General features: G+C 42.1%; 1 protein-coding gene across 4 annotated transcripts in view; it reads right to left on the bottom strand.

Annotated features, from left to right (window-relative positions):
- The window catches only part of tln1 (talin 1), a 142,301-nt gene that overhangs the window by 83,792 nt on the left and 41,909 nt on the right, over positions 1–16,600 (bottom strand). For all 4 annotated transcript variants that reach the window (XM_042302686.1, XM_042302685.1, XM_042302688.1 and 1 more), the window contains exons 3-9: positions 11,116–11,278; positions 4,260–4,357; positions 3,407–3,536; positions 2,517–2,672; positions 1,792–1,934; positions 313–440; positions 1–50 (exon numbers count right to left, since the gene is read on the bottom strand). The exon at positions 1–50 is cut by the window's left edge and continues 11 nt beyond it. In XM_042302686.1, the coding sequence (XP_042158620.1) occupies positions 1–50; positions 313–440; positions 1,792–1,934; positions 2,517–2,672; positions 3,407–3,536; positions 4,260–4,357; positions 11,116–11,245 (835 nt within the window). In that variant the 5' untranslated portion in view covers positions 11,246–11,278. The remainder of the gene's footprint in view (positions 51–312; positions 441–1,791; positions 1,935–2,516; positions 2,673–3,406; positions 3,537–4,259; positions 4,358–11,115; positions 11,279–16,600) is intronic.

Below are 16,600 nucleotides of genomic sequence, written 5' to 3'. Positions count from 1 at the left end.
TTTTCTCTCCTTTGTTCTTGATGTACTCTTTAGGGAGGAACTCTTTCAAACTACAGAAAATAAATAATATATACATGTAAACACACTTTATTCAAGAAGACAGAAAAATCACTAAGGCAGGCAATATAATTCAGTAGTTCTGACTCAAGTTGGGATTCAAGTGATACTACATCAAAAATGCTCTGTATGTATGCATACAGTGCTGTGAACCGCTTTTACTAAAAGGCAAATACATCTTTGTTATATATCGAAAATATTTGAGTCATTCGTGTTAAAGTATATACATAGCATTATGCAATAAACAGTGCTCACTCTAGAAAGCCTGGTTTGTGCTTGGTCTCGTTGTGGTCACCAAACTGGATCTGACACTGGTACCCAGCAAAGTCGCAGGCCTTCTCGAAGGAGACGGGATGGGAGCCGTTCAAAATGTCATCACGGGCCTGCACAGGGAGAGGAACATCCCAAAGACATTATCCACAAAGACGTTCATTAAGGAAGATCCCAAACAGAGCCAGGAGTAATCCCAGATCAGGAAAATAGATTAAAAACACAGAATACTTTGCTGTTTTGCATTTTTCCGTAGGCTGGTCCAAGTGACCAGTCTAAGGATCTCCTGCGATCAATGTTCTTAACTCTGTGATGGGGCACAAACAGGTCTGGGACCAGGCTTATACTTCCCTGAAAAACATCCAAGGATAACATCATCAAATATTATCTTTCTGAGACAATCTAATGCCGTTCTAGCATCAAAATGAATGACGAGAAAATGTACCCATAAATTAACTTTAATGTTGGTCCAAATGTTTCATTTTTTTCATATTACCAGGAGCATGAACTATTGGGAACATTTTGTGATGTACTCTGGCAAAAACCGGTAGAGGCAGGCAGGCAGGCCACATGGGCAGTGCTTGCATTGGCCTGGGCCCCCGTGTCCAGCTGTGTTTCAACAGGGAAAGGAGAGCTCCAAGAACTACTGTCTTTGGCAGGAACACAAAGACTAGAAGTCTTAAGAACGAATAAGCTTCTGTGAGTGGAAGACCGCAAAAAGTCTCAAAGACAAAAGGTTCACTCCTTCACTGTGTGTCTACATGAGACAATCACACACTGAACAACATTTCCTCCTCAAACTTTGGGAGGCCATCTTGGGAGAAGACACCCTACCACCACTATGACATCTGCCACCTCAGGACATAAAACATGGCTGGCACATCAATGGGCACCTTGAGCCTGCTGGCCTCCAGCTGTTCTTCCTGACACTGTGCATTCTCACACCAATGGAAATGGATGTTGGTACAGTAACTAAGGGCATGAATAGGAACTTATAATGCAAAGCGTTTCTGACATACTGTATCTTCCATTGACATCAAAGCATGAGTGAAATGGAAGGTTTGAGGTAAATACAATAATCTCAGGTTAGGTCACCTCAGTGTAGGTCACCTCAGGTTAGGTCACCTCAGGTTAGGTCACCTCAGGTTAGGTCACCTCAGGTTAGGTCACCTCAGGTTAGGTCACCTCAGGTTAGGTCACCTCAGGTTAGGTCACCTCAGGTTAGGTCACCTCAGGTTAAGTGTTGGAATGTGATCAATCATTAACACTGACAGGTCTACATGAACCCCTACAAGGAGAACCTTGTTCCCAAAACACTGAACACCCAAACCTCATTCCTGCCTTGGGTTTCTTTCCCAACTCCCGGCAGGATTTGTCCAACAGAGGTCATTCTGGGGTAGGGTCTATAATAACCCCGGATTATTTCTATATAGGAAACTGCCTTCGAAGAGTATCGGTTCGTACCTGGACGTAGAGCAGGTTGAGCTGGACCGGGTCTCGTGAGTCCACGTTCTGGTCTGAGTAGAAGAACTTCCTCCTGAGGAGCAGCATCTCGGTCTCCTCCACACCCTGCTCCCTCAGCGTCCGCCCATGGTCCAGCCAGTTCACTGACAATCACAATCAATACAACTCAATGGGAATCAATACAACTCTATGGGAATCAATACAACTCCATGTCAGTCAGTACAACTCAATGGGAATATATGTTCATCTATGCAAATCATGTCAATAAAACGCAGTCAATACCAAAAAAATTACAACTTTTATGCAACTAAATGTAAATTATGTGAGAAAACAACTTGATGACAGTCAATCAAAGCCCCAAAAATAGAAATTAATCAGCGGTGTCCTAATGGACATTCAAAATGAAGGACAAGCACATACAGCAATAGAGATACTGGTGTCACGTCAAAATGTTCCCCGTGTGAAATACATTTTTACATGACAACTGGCACCATATTCTTCTTGAATATGACAAGAGACACTTGTCATGGACACTTTTGCGTGCGTGTGTATTTGCGTGTGTATCTGTGCGTCTATACGTGCGTCTGTGCGTACGTGTGTCTGTGTGTGTGTACGTGCGTCTGTGTACGTGAGTCTGTGTACGTGAGTCTGTGTGTGTGTGTGTGTGTACGTGCGTCTGTACGTGTGTGTGTACGTGCGTCTGTGCGTGCGTCTGTGTGTCTTACACTCGTCATCTGTGTGGAGTTTCTGCTTAAGTTTCTCCATCTTCTTGTCGTCTCTCATCAGAGTCTTGTCCCGTCTTGTCAGAGTCCCCGTCATCTCCTCCTTCTTCTCCTCAACCATGTCGTGCACCAACGAGTACTCGTCATAGTTTGTGATACCTGCCCAAAGAGTGTTGAAAGAAAAATGTACTTTTTGTCTCTCACTCATATTGTCTTTCCTATACATTCATTGGAGGAGAAAGTCAGAAGAGAGGGGCCTTGGATGTGATTGGGGACATCGCCCTGTTTAAGGTACAGTCTATCCGATGGGACGTTAAAAAAGGATGTCCTGACTCTCTGTGGTCACTAAAGATCCCATGGCACTTATCGTAAGAGTAGAGGTGTTTAGCCCAGTGTTCTGGTTAAATTCCCAATTGACCCATTCACCCCCCCCCGGTAACTATTCTCCAGGTCATTGCTGTAAATGAGAATGTGTTCTCAGTCAACTTATCCCCTAAAATAAGGATTAAATATAAAGTAAATTATCCTCCAATATGATTTGAGGTGGTGGCAAGGAGAGAGGATGTGAGGAATCAAGGAGAGAGGATGTGAGGAATCAAGGAGAGAGGAATCAAGGAAAGAGCCTTTGTTTTAGCTGGAAATCTGACTAGTTGAACAAGTGGCAAATCAGCAAGCAGTAACATTAGACTTCTATGAGTTGACCCTTTACTCATGACGACTCGATAACATTACCATTACAATGACATGAGAGAGAAGTTATGAACTGTTAATGCATGTTTCCGTCAACTGACTTTTCAGCCCAATTCACCAATTACCGCTAGTCAACTAACTTACGTTACATTTCGTGCCATGACTTATAATAAACGTGCCCATCTCTAATTCATTAAACTGACCTATCCTGGCACAGATGGTCATAAGCATGTCGCTGACGATCTTGGAGTCGTCCACCATGACGGTTTTCACTGTCCCGTCCAGCATGCGGATCTTCAAGGGCCTCTGCTTCTTCTTGTACTCCAGAGTGTCCTGATAAAAATCACCCAGTGAGAACAACATTGTTTAAAATCCATATTTTTGAAGTGGTTCGATCAGAGGGCACATTAATATGTATTAGACGTGTGTTAATTATAAACCCCATTCACAATCATTAGACGACACTTCAGATAGCTAGCTAGCTACATCCCTCGTAGAACTGTTAGCATCATAATATTACATTTAGCAGACGCTTTCATCCAAAGCCACCTACAGTCATGCATGTATGAATTGTTCACGCTTGGCTGCTTTTGGGAATCGAACCCACTATTATGGAGTTGCAAGTGCCATGCCTTACCAACTGAGGACAACCATGTGGATATTATCATTAGTATCATCGTACCAATGTTCAGACTGACTGACTATACAGTATGTCCCAACTTATGTTAAAAAAAGTATTTTTGTGATTGATATGCATTGTGGTGTCTAATACAACACGTTCGGACAAGTTTAGGGTTCAGACTTTCTAACCCAGTCGTCACTGGTGCAGCTTTACCATGGAGTCGACAACAAATAGGTAACAGAAACAAAGATGATTTTTATCGCTGACAACAGTTGTTGGCGACGTCTCCTTAAGATGTTGTGGAAGATACTGCCCATATTTCTCAAAAGATCCCTATTTCTCAAAAGATCCCTATAGCTGATTCCTGACCACCTCAACTTCATGAGCACAGATCTAAAAATCACTTGAACAGGGAGACCAACTGACTCACTCACCCCATTCCTCAGCATGTAGTAGTCCAGGGCCTTGCCTGCCTCCAGCCAGATGCCTTTCTTGGGGTCCTCATCGGACAGGAACAGACCATAGTCATTGGCTGGAAGAGAAATTAGAGAAAGGGTATTAGAGATTGAGGAGGAGGCTTGAGAGGGATTTGAGGAGGGGGTTTGGGGGGATTTTCTGGTAGTGTGTGTAAGTGATACGATCTGAAGGCGTTTCTTTCCCTGGATTGAGTGAGTCAAAGGGTCTCATCTTGGATTAGTTGACGTAATTCCAACATATAGAACAAATACTGTGTGGATTAAAAGCGTTCTTATCGGTGCATTAAGTCAGCTGGAAACAAACGAGAAGGTAACGCGTCAACAAGTGACAGGAAACTGTGCCACCACACCGATATCAGCTGGACTGTTTCTACTGGATTTAGTGCTTCGGTTTAATTTTTTAAACAACTAATTGACCAACGTTGGTTCAATTATCTGAATTACATTTTATTTGATTTTTTCTTCTGTGAACTCAATGCGCAGTTTCCCCAGAGCTATAGAGTGCATTTGCTGCGCAATGTAAATATGTGATCAATATACACTGCATTTGGAGAGTATTCAGACGCCCTTGACTTTTTCCACATTTTGTTACGTTAAAGCCTTACTCTAAAATTGATTCAATCTTTTGTTCCCCTCATTAGTCTACACAATACCCCATAATAACAAAGTGAAAAAAGGTTTTTAGAAATTTACACACACACATATATATTTAAAAAATTGAAATACCTTATTTACATTACTATTCAGATCCTTTGCTATGACACCTGAAATTGAGCTCAGGTGCATCCTGTTTCCATTGATCATCCTTGAGAAGTTTCTACAACTTTGAGTCCACCTGTGGTAAATTCAATTGATTGGACATGATGTGGAATGGCACACACCTGTCTATATAAGGTCCCACAGTTGACAGTGCATGTCAGAGCAAAACCCAAGCCACGAGGTCGAAGGAATTGTCTGAAGAGCTCAGACAGGATTGTGTCGAGGCACAGATCTGTGGAAGGGTACCAAAAACCTGTTTTTGCTTTGTCATTATGGGGTATTGCGTGTAGATTAATGAGGAGAAAAAATAATTTATTACATTTTAGAATAAGGCTGTCACGTAACTAAATGTGGATAAAGTCGAGGGGTCTGAATAATTTCAGAATGCACTGTATGTATATACAGTAATGGTCAAAAGTGTGGACACCTACTCATTCAAGGGTTTTTCTTTATTTGTATTATTTTCTACATTGTAGAATAACAGTGAAGACATCAAAACTATGAAATAACACATATGTAATCATGTAGTAACCAAAAAAAGTGTTAAAAAAAGAATATATTTATATTTGAGATTCTTCAAAGTAGCCACCCTTTGCCTGTATGACAGCTTTGTGCACTTGGCATTCTCTCAACCAGCTTCAACTGGAATGCTTTTTCAACAGTCTTGAAGGAGTTCCCACATATCCTGAGCACTTGTTGGCTGCTTTTCCTTCACTCTGCGGTCCAACTCAAACCATCTCAATTTGGTTGAGGTCGGGTGATTGTGGAGGCCAGGTCATCTGACACAGCACTCCATCCCTCTCCTTCTTGGTCAAATAGCCCTTACACAGCCTGGAGGTGTGTTGGGTCATTGTTCTATTGAAAAACAAATGATAGCACAAACCAGATGGGATGGCGTATCGCTGCAGAATGCTGTAGTAGCCATGCTGGTTAAGCGTGCCTTGAATTCTAAATAAATCACAGACAGTGTCACCAGCAAAGCACACCCACACCTCCTCCTCCATGCTTCACGGTGGGAACTACACGAGGAGATCCGCTCACCTACACTGCGTCTCACAAAGACACAGCGGTTGTAACCAAAAATCTCAAATTTGGACTCCAGACCAAAGGACAGATTTCTACCGGTCTAATGTCCATTGCTCATGTTTCTTGGCCCAAGCATGCATCTTCTTCTTATTGTTGCCCTTTAGTAGTGGTTTCTTTGCAGCAATTCGACCATGAAGGCCTGATTCACACAGTCTCCTCTGAACAGTTGATGTTGAAATGTGTCTGTTACTTGAACCCTGTGTGAAGCATTTATTTGGGCTGCAATCTGAGGTGCAGTTAACTCTAATGAATCCTCTGCAGCAGTGGTAACTCCGGGTCTTCCTTTCCTGTGGCGGTCCTCACAAGAGTCAGTTTAATCATAGCGCTTGATGGTTTTTGCGACTGCACTTGAAGAAACTTTCAAAGTTCTTGAAATTTTCCCTATTGACTGACCTTCATGTCTTAAAGTAATGATGGACTGTCGTTTCTCTTCGCTTATTTGAGCTGTTCTTGCCATAATAGGGATATCTCTGTATACCACCCCTACCTTATCACAACACAACTTATTGGTTCAAACGCATTAAGAAGGAAAACAATTGCACAAATTAACAACGCACAACTGTTAATTGAAATGCATTCCAGGTGACTACCTCATGAAGCTGGTTAGGAGAATGCGAAGAGTGTGCAAAGCTGTCAAAGGCAAAGGGTGGCTACTGTGAAGAAACTGAAATATATTTTGATTTGTTTAACACTTTTTTGGTTTCTTCATGATGTCAAATGTGTTATTTGATAGTTTTGATGTCTTCACTATTATTCTACAATGTAGATAATAGTAAAAATAAAGAAAAACACTGGAATGAGTGGGAGCGTGTCCAAAGCTTTGACTGGTACTGTAAATACATGATCTAAGTGATTGATAGTTGGTATTCAGCAGTCAACAACTGAAATATTTTAATAAAGTAAAGTCATGTGAATAAATGATGGTTAATAAATGATAATCAGTAATGGACAGTCACTACCATCATGGGACTTTTATTCATTGTTTTATTCTGTGTTGTTACAGCATTCAACCCACATAATGCATTGTGCATTTCATTTATTATTTTTTTGGTCTTAATTATGGAAACCAAAAACAGAGATTCCTTTTCAATAAATCGAACCAAAACCGAACCAACCTCAAAAAGGAAAAATTGCTCAGCACTAACTGGATTATAGCCAAGTTTCAAAACGGTACTTCCTGTCCTCTAGTGCCTGAAAGGTGCCTAGCTAGCACAGCTTGCCAGGGCTAAAGGAATCTGGCCATTTAAGACACTGAACATTCCATATTAGCTGTTGATGTTGGCCAAGACACGTCTCTCCCTCTTTTTTTCTCTCTCTCTCGCTCCCAAAGTGGAAAATTACTCACAGGTTGAGACAGGGAAGCGAGTCTGTCCACTGCAGTCAGAGAGAATCACTTCCGTAACAGCACACAGCTTCGTACGTAACCCCTAACCGAGGCACATTGGAAAGCAGAGAAGGAGCGCTTCCTTTCAATAAGGGACGCAGTTGTCTTTGTTACACTCAATTTGAGACATCTCTGGGCTTCCTGAAGATATTTTTTCTCACTCCAGTTTTTTCACTGAACCAAAAAGGTATTTTTTTGGCCTGAAACTGATGTCAACAAAGAAGTCTAAAAACCGACAGTGATAATATTTTTGAATTCCAACCAGTCTGCATCATTAAGCTGTTATGGCAATAAGATGGTGAGATGGGGATTAAGGAATTTTGAAAGAGGAAGGGGGAATTTTGGAGAAGAATGAGGGGAATCTTGAAATAGAGGGAGGGGGAATATTGGAGAAGAATGAGGGACTCTTGGAGAAGAAAGACAAAATCTTGGACCATTAAAGATGCAAAAGGGAGAATTCTCCAGTCTCCAGATCCTTGGATCACTGAAATATCCTCCTTCTCATATCAACACTGCATCTGCTCAGTAGTCATACATGGAAATATTAACATGGAAAGGTTGAGCAGGCCATAATGACACTCAGTAAAAGTCATCAACCCTTCAAGACCTCAGAGAAATCAACTTCATGGCAAGTATTCAATGAGAAGACGACGAAGGACTGGAATGGACACAGAAATGTTAGTATGAGGAAAGATGGGAGTGGAGGCATGAAATCATTTGCTTTCACAACGTTTGCTGCAATTGCTTAGTTGCATCCCAAGTGACACAATTCCCTATGTAGTGCACTACTTTTGACCAGAGCTCATAGGGCTCCCATAGGACTCTAGTCAAAATGTAGTGCACTACATAGGGAATAGGGTGTAATTTAGAATGCATACCATTTGGATTACTGTAGAGTTTCAAGAGATGGGGGATGAAAATCGACACAGTTACATGTCGTAAAATTTTTTGACGATATATCGTATCGCTTTTGGCAATATTGCAATATTATTTTTGCACTCGTTTTCTGTACCTGCATCAAAATTCCAGTATTTTTCCTTTACAGCTTGTTCTCTATCTTCTTTTTAATAGGGAACACTATTTCCATGACTGATGAAAACTGGTTTTTCTCATGGCTCTCTCGTCTCTCTGACATACAGTTGAAGTCAGAAGTTTACATACACTTAGGTTGGAGTCATTAAAACTCGTTTTTCAACTCCTCCACAAATTTCTTGTTAACAAACTATAGCTTTGGCAAGTCGGTTAGGACATCTACTTTGTGCATGACAAGTAATTTTTCCAACAATTGTTTACAGACAGATTATTTCACTTAAAATTAATTTTATCACAATTCCAGTGGGTCAGAAGTTTACATACACTAACTTGACTGTGCCTTTAAACAGCCTGGAAAATTCCAGAAAATGATGTCATGGCTTTAGAAGCTTCTGATAGGCTAATTGGCATCATTCGAGTCATTTGCAGGTGTACCTGTGGATGTATTTCAAGGCCGACCTTCAAACTCAGTGCCTCTTTGCTTGACATCATGAGAAAATCAAAAGAAATCAGCCAAGACCTCAGAAAAAAATTGCAGACCTCCACAAGTCTGGTTCATCCTTAGGAGCTATTTCCAAATGCCAGAAGGTACCACGTTCATCTGTACAAACAATAGTACGCAAATATAAACACCATGGGATCACGCAGCCGTCATACCGCTCAGGAAGGAGACATGTTCTGTCTCCTAGAGATGAATGTTCTCTGGTGCGAAAAGTGCAATTCAAATCCAGAACAACAGCAAAGGACCCTGTGAAGATGCTGGAGGAAACAGGTACAAAAGTATTTATATCCACAGTAAAACGAGACCTATATCAACATAATCTGAAAGGCTGCTCAGCAAGGAAGAAGCTCCGGCTCCAAAACCGCCATAAAAAAAAAAGACTACGATTTGCAACTGCACATGAGGACAAAGATCCTCTGGTCTGATGAAACAATAATAGAACTGTTTGGCCATAATGACCATTGTTATGTTTGGAGGAAAAAGGGGGAGGCCTGCAAGCCGAAGAACATCATCCCAACCGTGAAGCACGGGGGTCGCAGCATCATGTTGTGGGCGTGCTTTGCTGCAGGAGGGACTGGTGCACTTCACAAAATAGATGGCATCATGAGGTAGGACAATTATGTGGATATATTGAAGCAACATCTCAAGACATCAGTCAGGAGGTTAAAGCTTGGTTGCAAATGGGTCTTCCAAATGGACAATGACCCCAAGCATACTTCCAAAGTTGTGGCAAAATGGCTTAAGGACAACCAAGTCAAGGTATTGGAGTGGCCATCACAAAGCTCTGACCTCAATCCTATTGAAAATGTGTGGGCAGAACTGAAAAATTGTGTGCAAGCAAGGAGGCCTACAAACCTGACTCAGTTACACCAGCTCTGTCAGGAAGAATGGGCAAAAAATTCACCCAACTTATTGTGGGAAGCTTGTGGAAGGCTGCCCGAAATGTTTGACCGAAATTAAACAATTTAAAAAGGCAATGCTACCAAATTCTAATTGAGTGTATGTAAACTTCTGACCCACTGGGAATGTGATGAAATAAATAAAATATTAAATAAACCATTCTCTCTACTATTATTCTGACATTTCACATTCTTAAAATAAACTGGTAATCCTAACTGACCTAAAACAGGGAATTTGTACTTGGATTAAATGTCAGGAAGTGTGAAAAACTGAGTTTAAATGTATTTGGCTAAGGTGTATTTAAACTGTATGTCGAGCAATATGTTTGGTTATAAGAAATAAAAAGCAATATGGTTGGTTATAAAAAATAACTTTGAATCGCAAAATACAAATCTCAGCATCAAAACGCAATACATATAGACTCATAAGAATCGCAAAACATATTGTACATGGTGAGGTCCCTGGCAATTACTTGCCCTACAGGAGACACAGTTATCATCTCTTTGAATTTCCTGTTGTCGTATTGGGTGTTATTAAAGACAGCTGCTCAAGTCTGTAATAGATAGTTCCCTGTCAGTATTGGTTTAGTGAGAAGTGCTGGTCTGTTGGCCTGTGCTACAGCAGATTGCTTGTTTCTGGATCCCTTCTGCATACATCATTCCTATCTAATCTCCTGTTGTCAAATGAGTGATTTTGAAAGACAGAGGCTCTAGTTTGTCAACATCCCAGGAAGCTGCACTGGACTGATAAACTGAATAGTTTAACAGCTACACATTGGGTTATACACTATTGGCCCATTTCAGACTAGTGATGCCTACGCCTGCACTCATTTGCATTTGACAGTGACGATAATGTTTTAGACAAGAGTGAAATTATTCCTGGATTTTAATTAAACTTCAATTTAAGTTTGAGTCACACGTAATGGCCATGTAATCACAATTTAAATCGATATTAGTTAAACAAAATATTTAGTTCTTCACAGACAAAATTATTCTTGGTGAACTCTAAATGACCTGTAAGAAAAACAACAACAAGTAGAAAGTGGTGTAGGCATAGACATGACTAAAATCACAGGCACTATATGTGTATAAGTGTGTGTATCGGCATGGTGTGTGTTTGTGTCTGAGTTCTGTGTGTGTGTGTGTACTCACGCTGGCCCAGCTGTGCCTCGGGAACTCTTTCCCTGATCATTCGACAGGCGTCGTACACCATGGTGGAGGGCTCAAACTGCATGGTCTTCACCACGTTCCCCACGCCAATCTTCAGTGACAGGGCCACCATGACTGCCGCTCTCCGTTTCCACCGCCGTTACACCTGCAGGGACAGCAGGGGACACACACAGGACAGGGGGTTAAAGGTTAAAAGACAACACCATACATGAAGCATTACATAATTATGTTTATAACTTTGGGAAACAAAAGACGGAGCTCTCATTTCACCATTAACCATCCTCCTGTTAACTAGTGAGCTCTCATTTCACCATTAACCATCCTCCTGTTAACTAGTGAGCTCTCATTTCACCATTAACCATCCTCCTGTTAACTAGTGAGCTCTCATTTCACCATTAACCATCCTCCTGTTAACTAGTGAGCTCTCATTTCACCATTAACCATCCTCCTGTTACCTAGTGAGCTCTCATTTCACCATTAACCATCCTCCTGTTAACTAGTGAGCTCTCATTTCACCATTAACCCTCCTCCTGTTCACTAGGAAGAGAGTGGGAGACTGTGGTGTTTCACTATTAACCCTCCTCCTGTTCACTAGGAAGAGAGTGGGAGACTGTGGTGTTTCACTATTAACCCTCCTCCTGTTCACTAGGAAGAGAGTGGGAGACTGTGGTGTTTCACTATTAACCCTCCTCCTGTTCACTAGGAAGAGAGTGGGAGACTGTGGTGTTTCACTATTAACCCTCCTCCTGTTCACTAGGAAGAGAGTGGGAGACTGGTGTTTCACTATTAACCCTCCTCCTGTTCACTAGGAAGAGAGTGGGAGACTGTGGTGTTTCACTATTAACCCTCCTCCTGTTCACTAGGAAGAGAGTGGGAGACTGGTGTTTCACTATTAACCCTCCTCCTGTTCACTAGGAAGAGAGTGGGAGACTGTGGTGTTTCACTATTAACCCTCCTCCTGTTCACTAGGAAGAGAGTGGGAGACTGGTGTTTCACTATTAACCCTCCTCCTGTTCACTAGGAAGAGAGTGGGAGACTGTGGGGTTTCACTATTAACCCTCCTCCTGTTCACTAGGAAGAGAGTGGGAGACTGTGGTGTTTCACTATTAACCCTCCTCCTGTTCACTAGGAAGAGAGTGGGAGACTGTGGTGTTTCACTATTAACCCTCCTCCTGTTCACTAGGAAGAGAGTGGGAGACTGGTGTTTCACTATTAACCCTCCTCCTGTTCACTAGAAAGAGAGTGGGAGACTGGTGTTTCACTATTAACCCTCCTCCTGTTCACTAGGAAGAGAGTGGGAGACTGTGGTGCTTCACTAATAACCCTCCTTCCGGCATGTAGTTCCTCCTCTCTGAGGGGACTTTACACGAGTTGCAGTTTCGGTCTAAAAGGGGCCTTAGTAGAAAAGAAGAACTGTCTCAGGGACAGATAACAGTACATGGAAATATCTAGTGGACACTGAATTGGGAACCTCTGAAAATAGCATCAACAGAACATCTGTGGCTTGACCGATTATTACGTCAATTGAGGAATCAAAAGCAGTACCATACTAAATGAAAGAATACATTTAATACCAATAGGGGAAAACAACTCCATTTGCTGTGAAAAATATCCCTCAAAACAATCTCAGAATTTAGGGGAAGGTGTTGAAAGTTTAAGTTCCGAGGGTAAATCTATTTGGGTTGCCTAGCAATGTGCAGTGATGTGAGGGCGCCTGTAGCTAAAGATGGATTTCAAATCAGCCTTTCCTAATACACAGGGAGGAGGAGTATGTGATCAGACTTCTCCAGTCCTATTTACACCATCACTAGTATCACTTCTCTACACCACATTACAATCTCAACAATGTTTCTGTACAGCACTTGAAATATCAGCTGATGTAAGAAGGGCTATATAAATACATTTGATTTGATCAGCAACGTCCTTCTCTAGACAAAGAGGAGAGAACAAACAAACATACTGAAAAAGAGCAACACCAACAGCTGGTCTCTGAAAGAGGTGCCAGCTCTCTCACTCACACACACACACACACACACACACACACACACACACACACACAAACACACACAGGGTAGTGGGTCAAAGACACACCAGTCAGGGGAGTCCAGCAGAATGAAATGGTCCAGATGTGAGTTGAGGTAGACAGGAGTTTCTAGAAGTTGTCTCCAACTTGACAAAGAGTTCAGTGACAGACTGGGGTCTCCAACACCAGGCTAGGCCCTGGTAACCTGGTCCCTAGAGGCGTCCGTATGCTTCCCGGCCAGTCTGAGGCCACCCCTCAGAGCCTGCTTCCTCTCTAGGTTTCTTCCTAGGGTCCTGCCTTCCTAGGGAGTTTTTCCTTAGCCACCATGCTTCTACATCTGTATTGCTTGCTGTTTGGAGTTTTAGGCTGGGTTTCTGTATAGCACTTTGTGACATTAACTGATGTAAAAAGGGATTTATAAATACATTTGATTGATTGATTGATTGATTGATTTGATTGAAACAGTTCGGAACAGTTCATGCATATATTATGACAACATTTTGAGATGTTTTTGTTGGTTTTGATCATTGGTGAGGGTTTTTCAGATGTTCAGGCACACAACATTGTTTCTAGAGGCAAGCCGAAGTTCGGAGCCGAAAGTCTATGCCCCTTCGTCGGTGATTGGTTAACAGTAGAGATTCTTCAATAAAGTCTCTGCCCCTTCGTCGGTGATTGGTTAACAGTAGAGATTCTTCAATAAAGTCTATGCCCCTTCGTCGGTGATTGGTTAACAGTAGAGATTCTTCAATAAAGTCTATGCCCCTTCGTCGGTGATTGGTTAACAGTAGAGATTCTTCAATAAAGTCTCTGCCCCTTCGTCGGTGATTGGTTAACAGTAGAGATTCTTCAATAAAGTCTCTGCCCCTTCGTCGGTGATTGGTTAACAGTAGAGATTCTTCAATAAAGTCTATGCCCCTTCGTCGGTGATTGGTTAACAGCAGAGATTCTTCAATAAAGTCTCTGCCCCTTCGTCGGTGATTGGTTAACAGCAGAGATTCTTCAATAAAGTCTCTCGTCGCTCAACGAGAGACCACACGTTTTCATGCACATTTTTTAAATTGAAAAATACTACACTAAACATCTTAGTTAGATATAAAATTGCGCCACGAAGATCTCCTCGGCAAAACCGTCGAAATTAATTACATATTTCTTGAGTTGTATTATTTTAGAAGGAAGTATATACTGGCTACAGCATCTCAAAATGGACAAACAGTACTATTGCCGCAGGACAATAGACTCTGCCTGTGGTCGGGTGCTGGTAACCTACCTCAGCTGTAAAACGTCAAAGTTTGCCTAGAAGGACTCCGACACCAATAGCGTCTGCTGGCCAAGAATACCAAGCCCCTCTCAGCGTATTTTGAGAACCGCGTGCAATTTTACATGTAGAATCGTGTGAAAAATGTTGGTAGTCACACGTCTTACAGTGGGTGGTTCCTAAAACAGGGCAGACGAATACAACATCCATATTCGGTGCGATGTGTGCGAGCCATTAGTCCCAGGGCCAGAGAGAGGGTTTGAGAAAGGGCTCGGAGTTGTACTCATGGGCCACTGTAAGAGTTTTCTTCACAGACAGACAGAGAAATAGAGACAGCGACACAGACAGACACAGACAGAGACACAGACAGAGACACAGACAGAGACACAGACAGAGACACAGACAGAGACACAGACAGAGACACAGACAGAGATACTTCGCATCCGCATGTGTCTCGCATTTGACCAGTGAATCAACTTACGAAGCATTTCGGAGAACACTTCAGCTGAATAATTATATAAAAATAATTCTGTGTAGCAAGAGTGATTTGACCCTCAGTCTAGACTCTGGACTGAGCTCAAGCCACTTATTTATAACCGGTCAGTGATGACAGCACAGATATGAACAGTAGCTAGTTTCACAGTCACGACACCGACAGAAAGAGAAACAGCACCTAGGTCATAACATGTTGACTGTTGGCGTGGGTGAGGAGCAACCATTTTAACAATGACTGTCTGACTGTCAGGGGTGGCAGATAGCCTAGTGGTTAGGAGTGTTGGGCCAGTAATCGAACTGTTGCTGTTTCGAATCTTTGAGCCAACTAAGTGAAAAAAATCTGTCAATGTGCCCTTGAGCAAAGCACAACCCTAATTGCTCTTGTTAGTGGCTCTGGATAAGAGCATCTGCTAAATGACTAAAAGGTAAAAAGCCAATAGCAACACACATCATGAGTTAAATCACATGAAATGGGCCTCTATCAAAAGTAGTGAACTACAAAGGGGACGATGGTGACGTTTGGGACTCAGTTATTCATGAAAACTCATGTCGTTAGATAGATCAATACTCATGTCCGTGTTCAAATCGTGTGATAAGAATGTCAAGTCCCAGTAGGTTAACATATTGATAATCAAAATATGATTAATATGACTGACGATATTCAGCTCTGGCAGAATGCAGAGAATGTGGAACTGAACATCAAGATCCAATTCATGTTGTTTCACAAGCACAAAGCTGGAAGCAATTCACACCTCACACTCCCATCCCCCACCACAGCCTCCGCTGTGAGCGGAGGCGAATTCCACGTAGTTTTATCAAAATGGAATTCAAACTGTGAAGATTGAGGTTATCCTCTGAGTAAGTGCTTTAAATCCCTAAAAACACACACAGGTACAATTTTCACACTACTGAGCAGAGACGAGCCCGAACTGCGCTGTAACCGTGATGGAAATGACGATGTCCAAAGAAGATATCCAAGCCAGCACAGTACGGTTGGGGTCGGCACTATTGTGTGAATCTAGCAATAGTAGATATGGTATTAAATAGTAGACACGGTATTATCGGGGGCGGCAGGTAGCCTAATGGTTAGAGCGTTGGGCCAGTAACCGAAAGTTTGCTAGATCGAATCTCCGAGCTGACAAGGTAAAAATCTGTCGTTCTGCCTTAACCCGCTGTTCCTAGGCCATCATTGTAATTAAGAATTTGTTCTTAAACTGACTTGCCTAGTTAAATTAAGGTTAAATATATATATTTTTAAAAATAAAATCAGACCCCCATGAGCTCATTTGCCAATCAGAAGCTCATTCCCTGTCGAGTTTTGTCCCCGGTCTCCCAGTGTGGTCCGTCTCGGTCTATTGGCACTGGCACGGCTGTGTGTGGTGGGGAGACAGACAGACTGGCTGGCAGCCTTCCAGGGGCTCAATCCCCACCCTATATTAAGGGGAGAGGGTGGTTTACGGCAGGATTCTGACACCCGCTTCACAGCTGCAGTGTTGAAGAGGCTCCTATGGCAAGAGGCCTACTCATCATGTCAAATTACTTGTTGTAGATAGACAGGACACTGAAGTGATTACTGCACTGAGTTCACTTGATTTCTGAAGATCAAGAACTGTTAGAATCTAGAAAATATATTTTTGATATATTGTGTATATACACTATACTGTACATATGTATATACAGGTATCTTTTGGTTA

This window comes from Oncorhynchus tshawytscha, linkage group LG20 (assembly GCF_018296145.1).
Source record: "Oncorhynchus tshawytscha isolate Ot180627B linkage group LG20, Otsh_v2.0, whole genome shotgun sequence".
In the NCBI taxonomy this organism is placed as follows: domain Eukaryota; kingdom Metazoa; phylum Chordata; class Actinopteri; order Salmoniformes; family Salmonidae; genus Oncorhynchus; species Oncorhynchus tshawytscha.
This window is presented reverse-complemented; position numbering and strand designations above follow the sequence as displayed.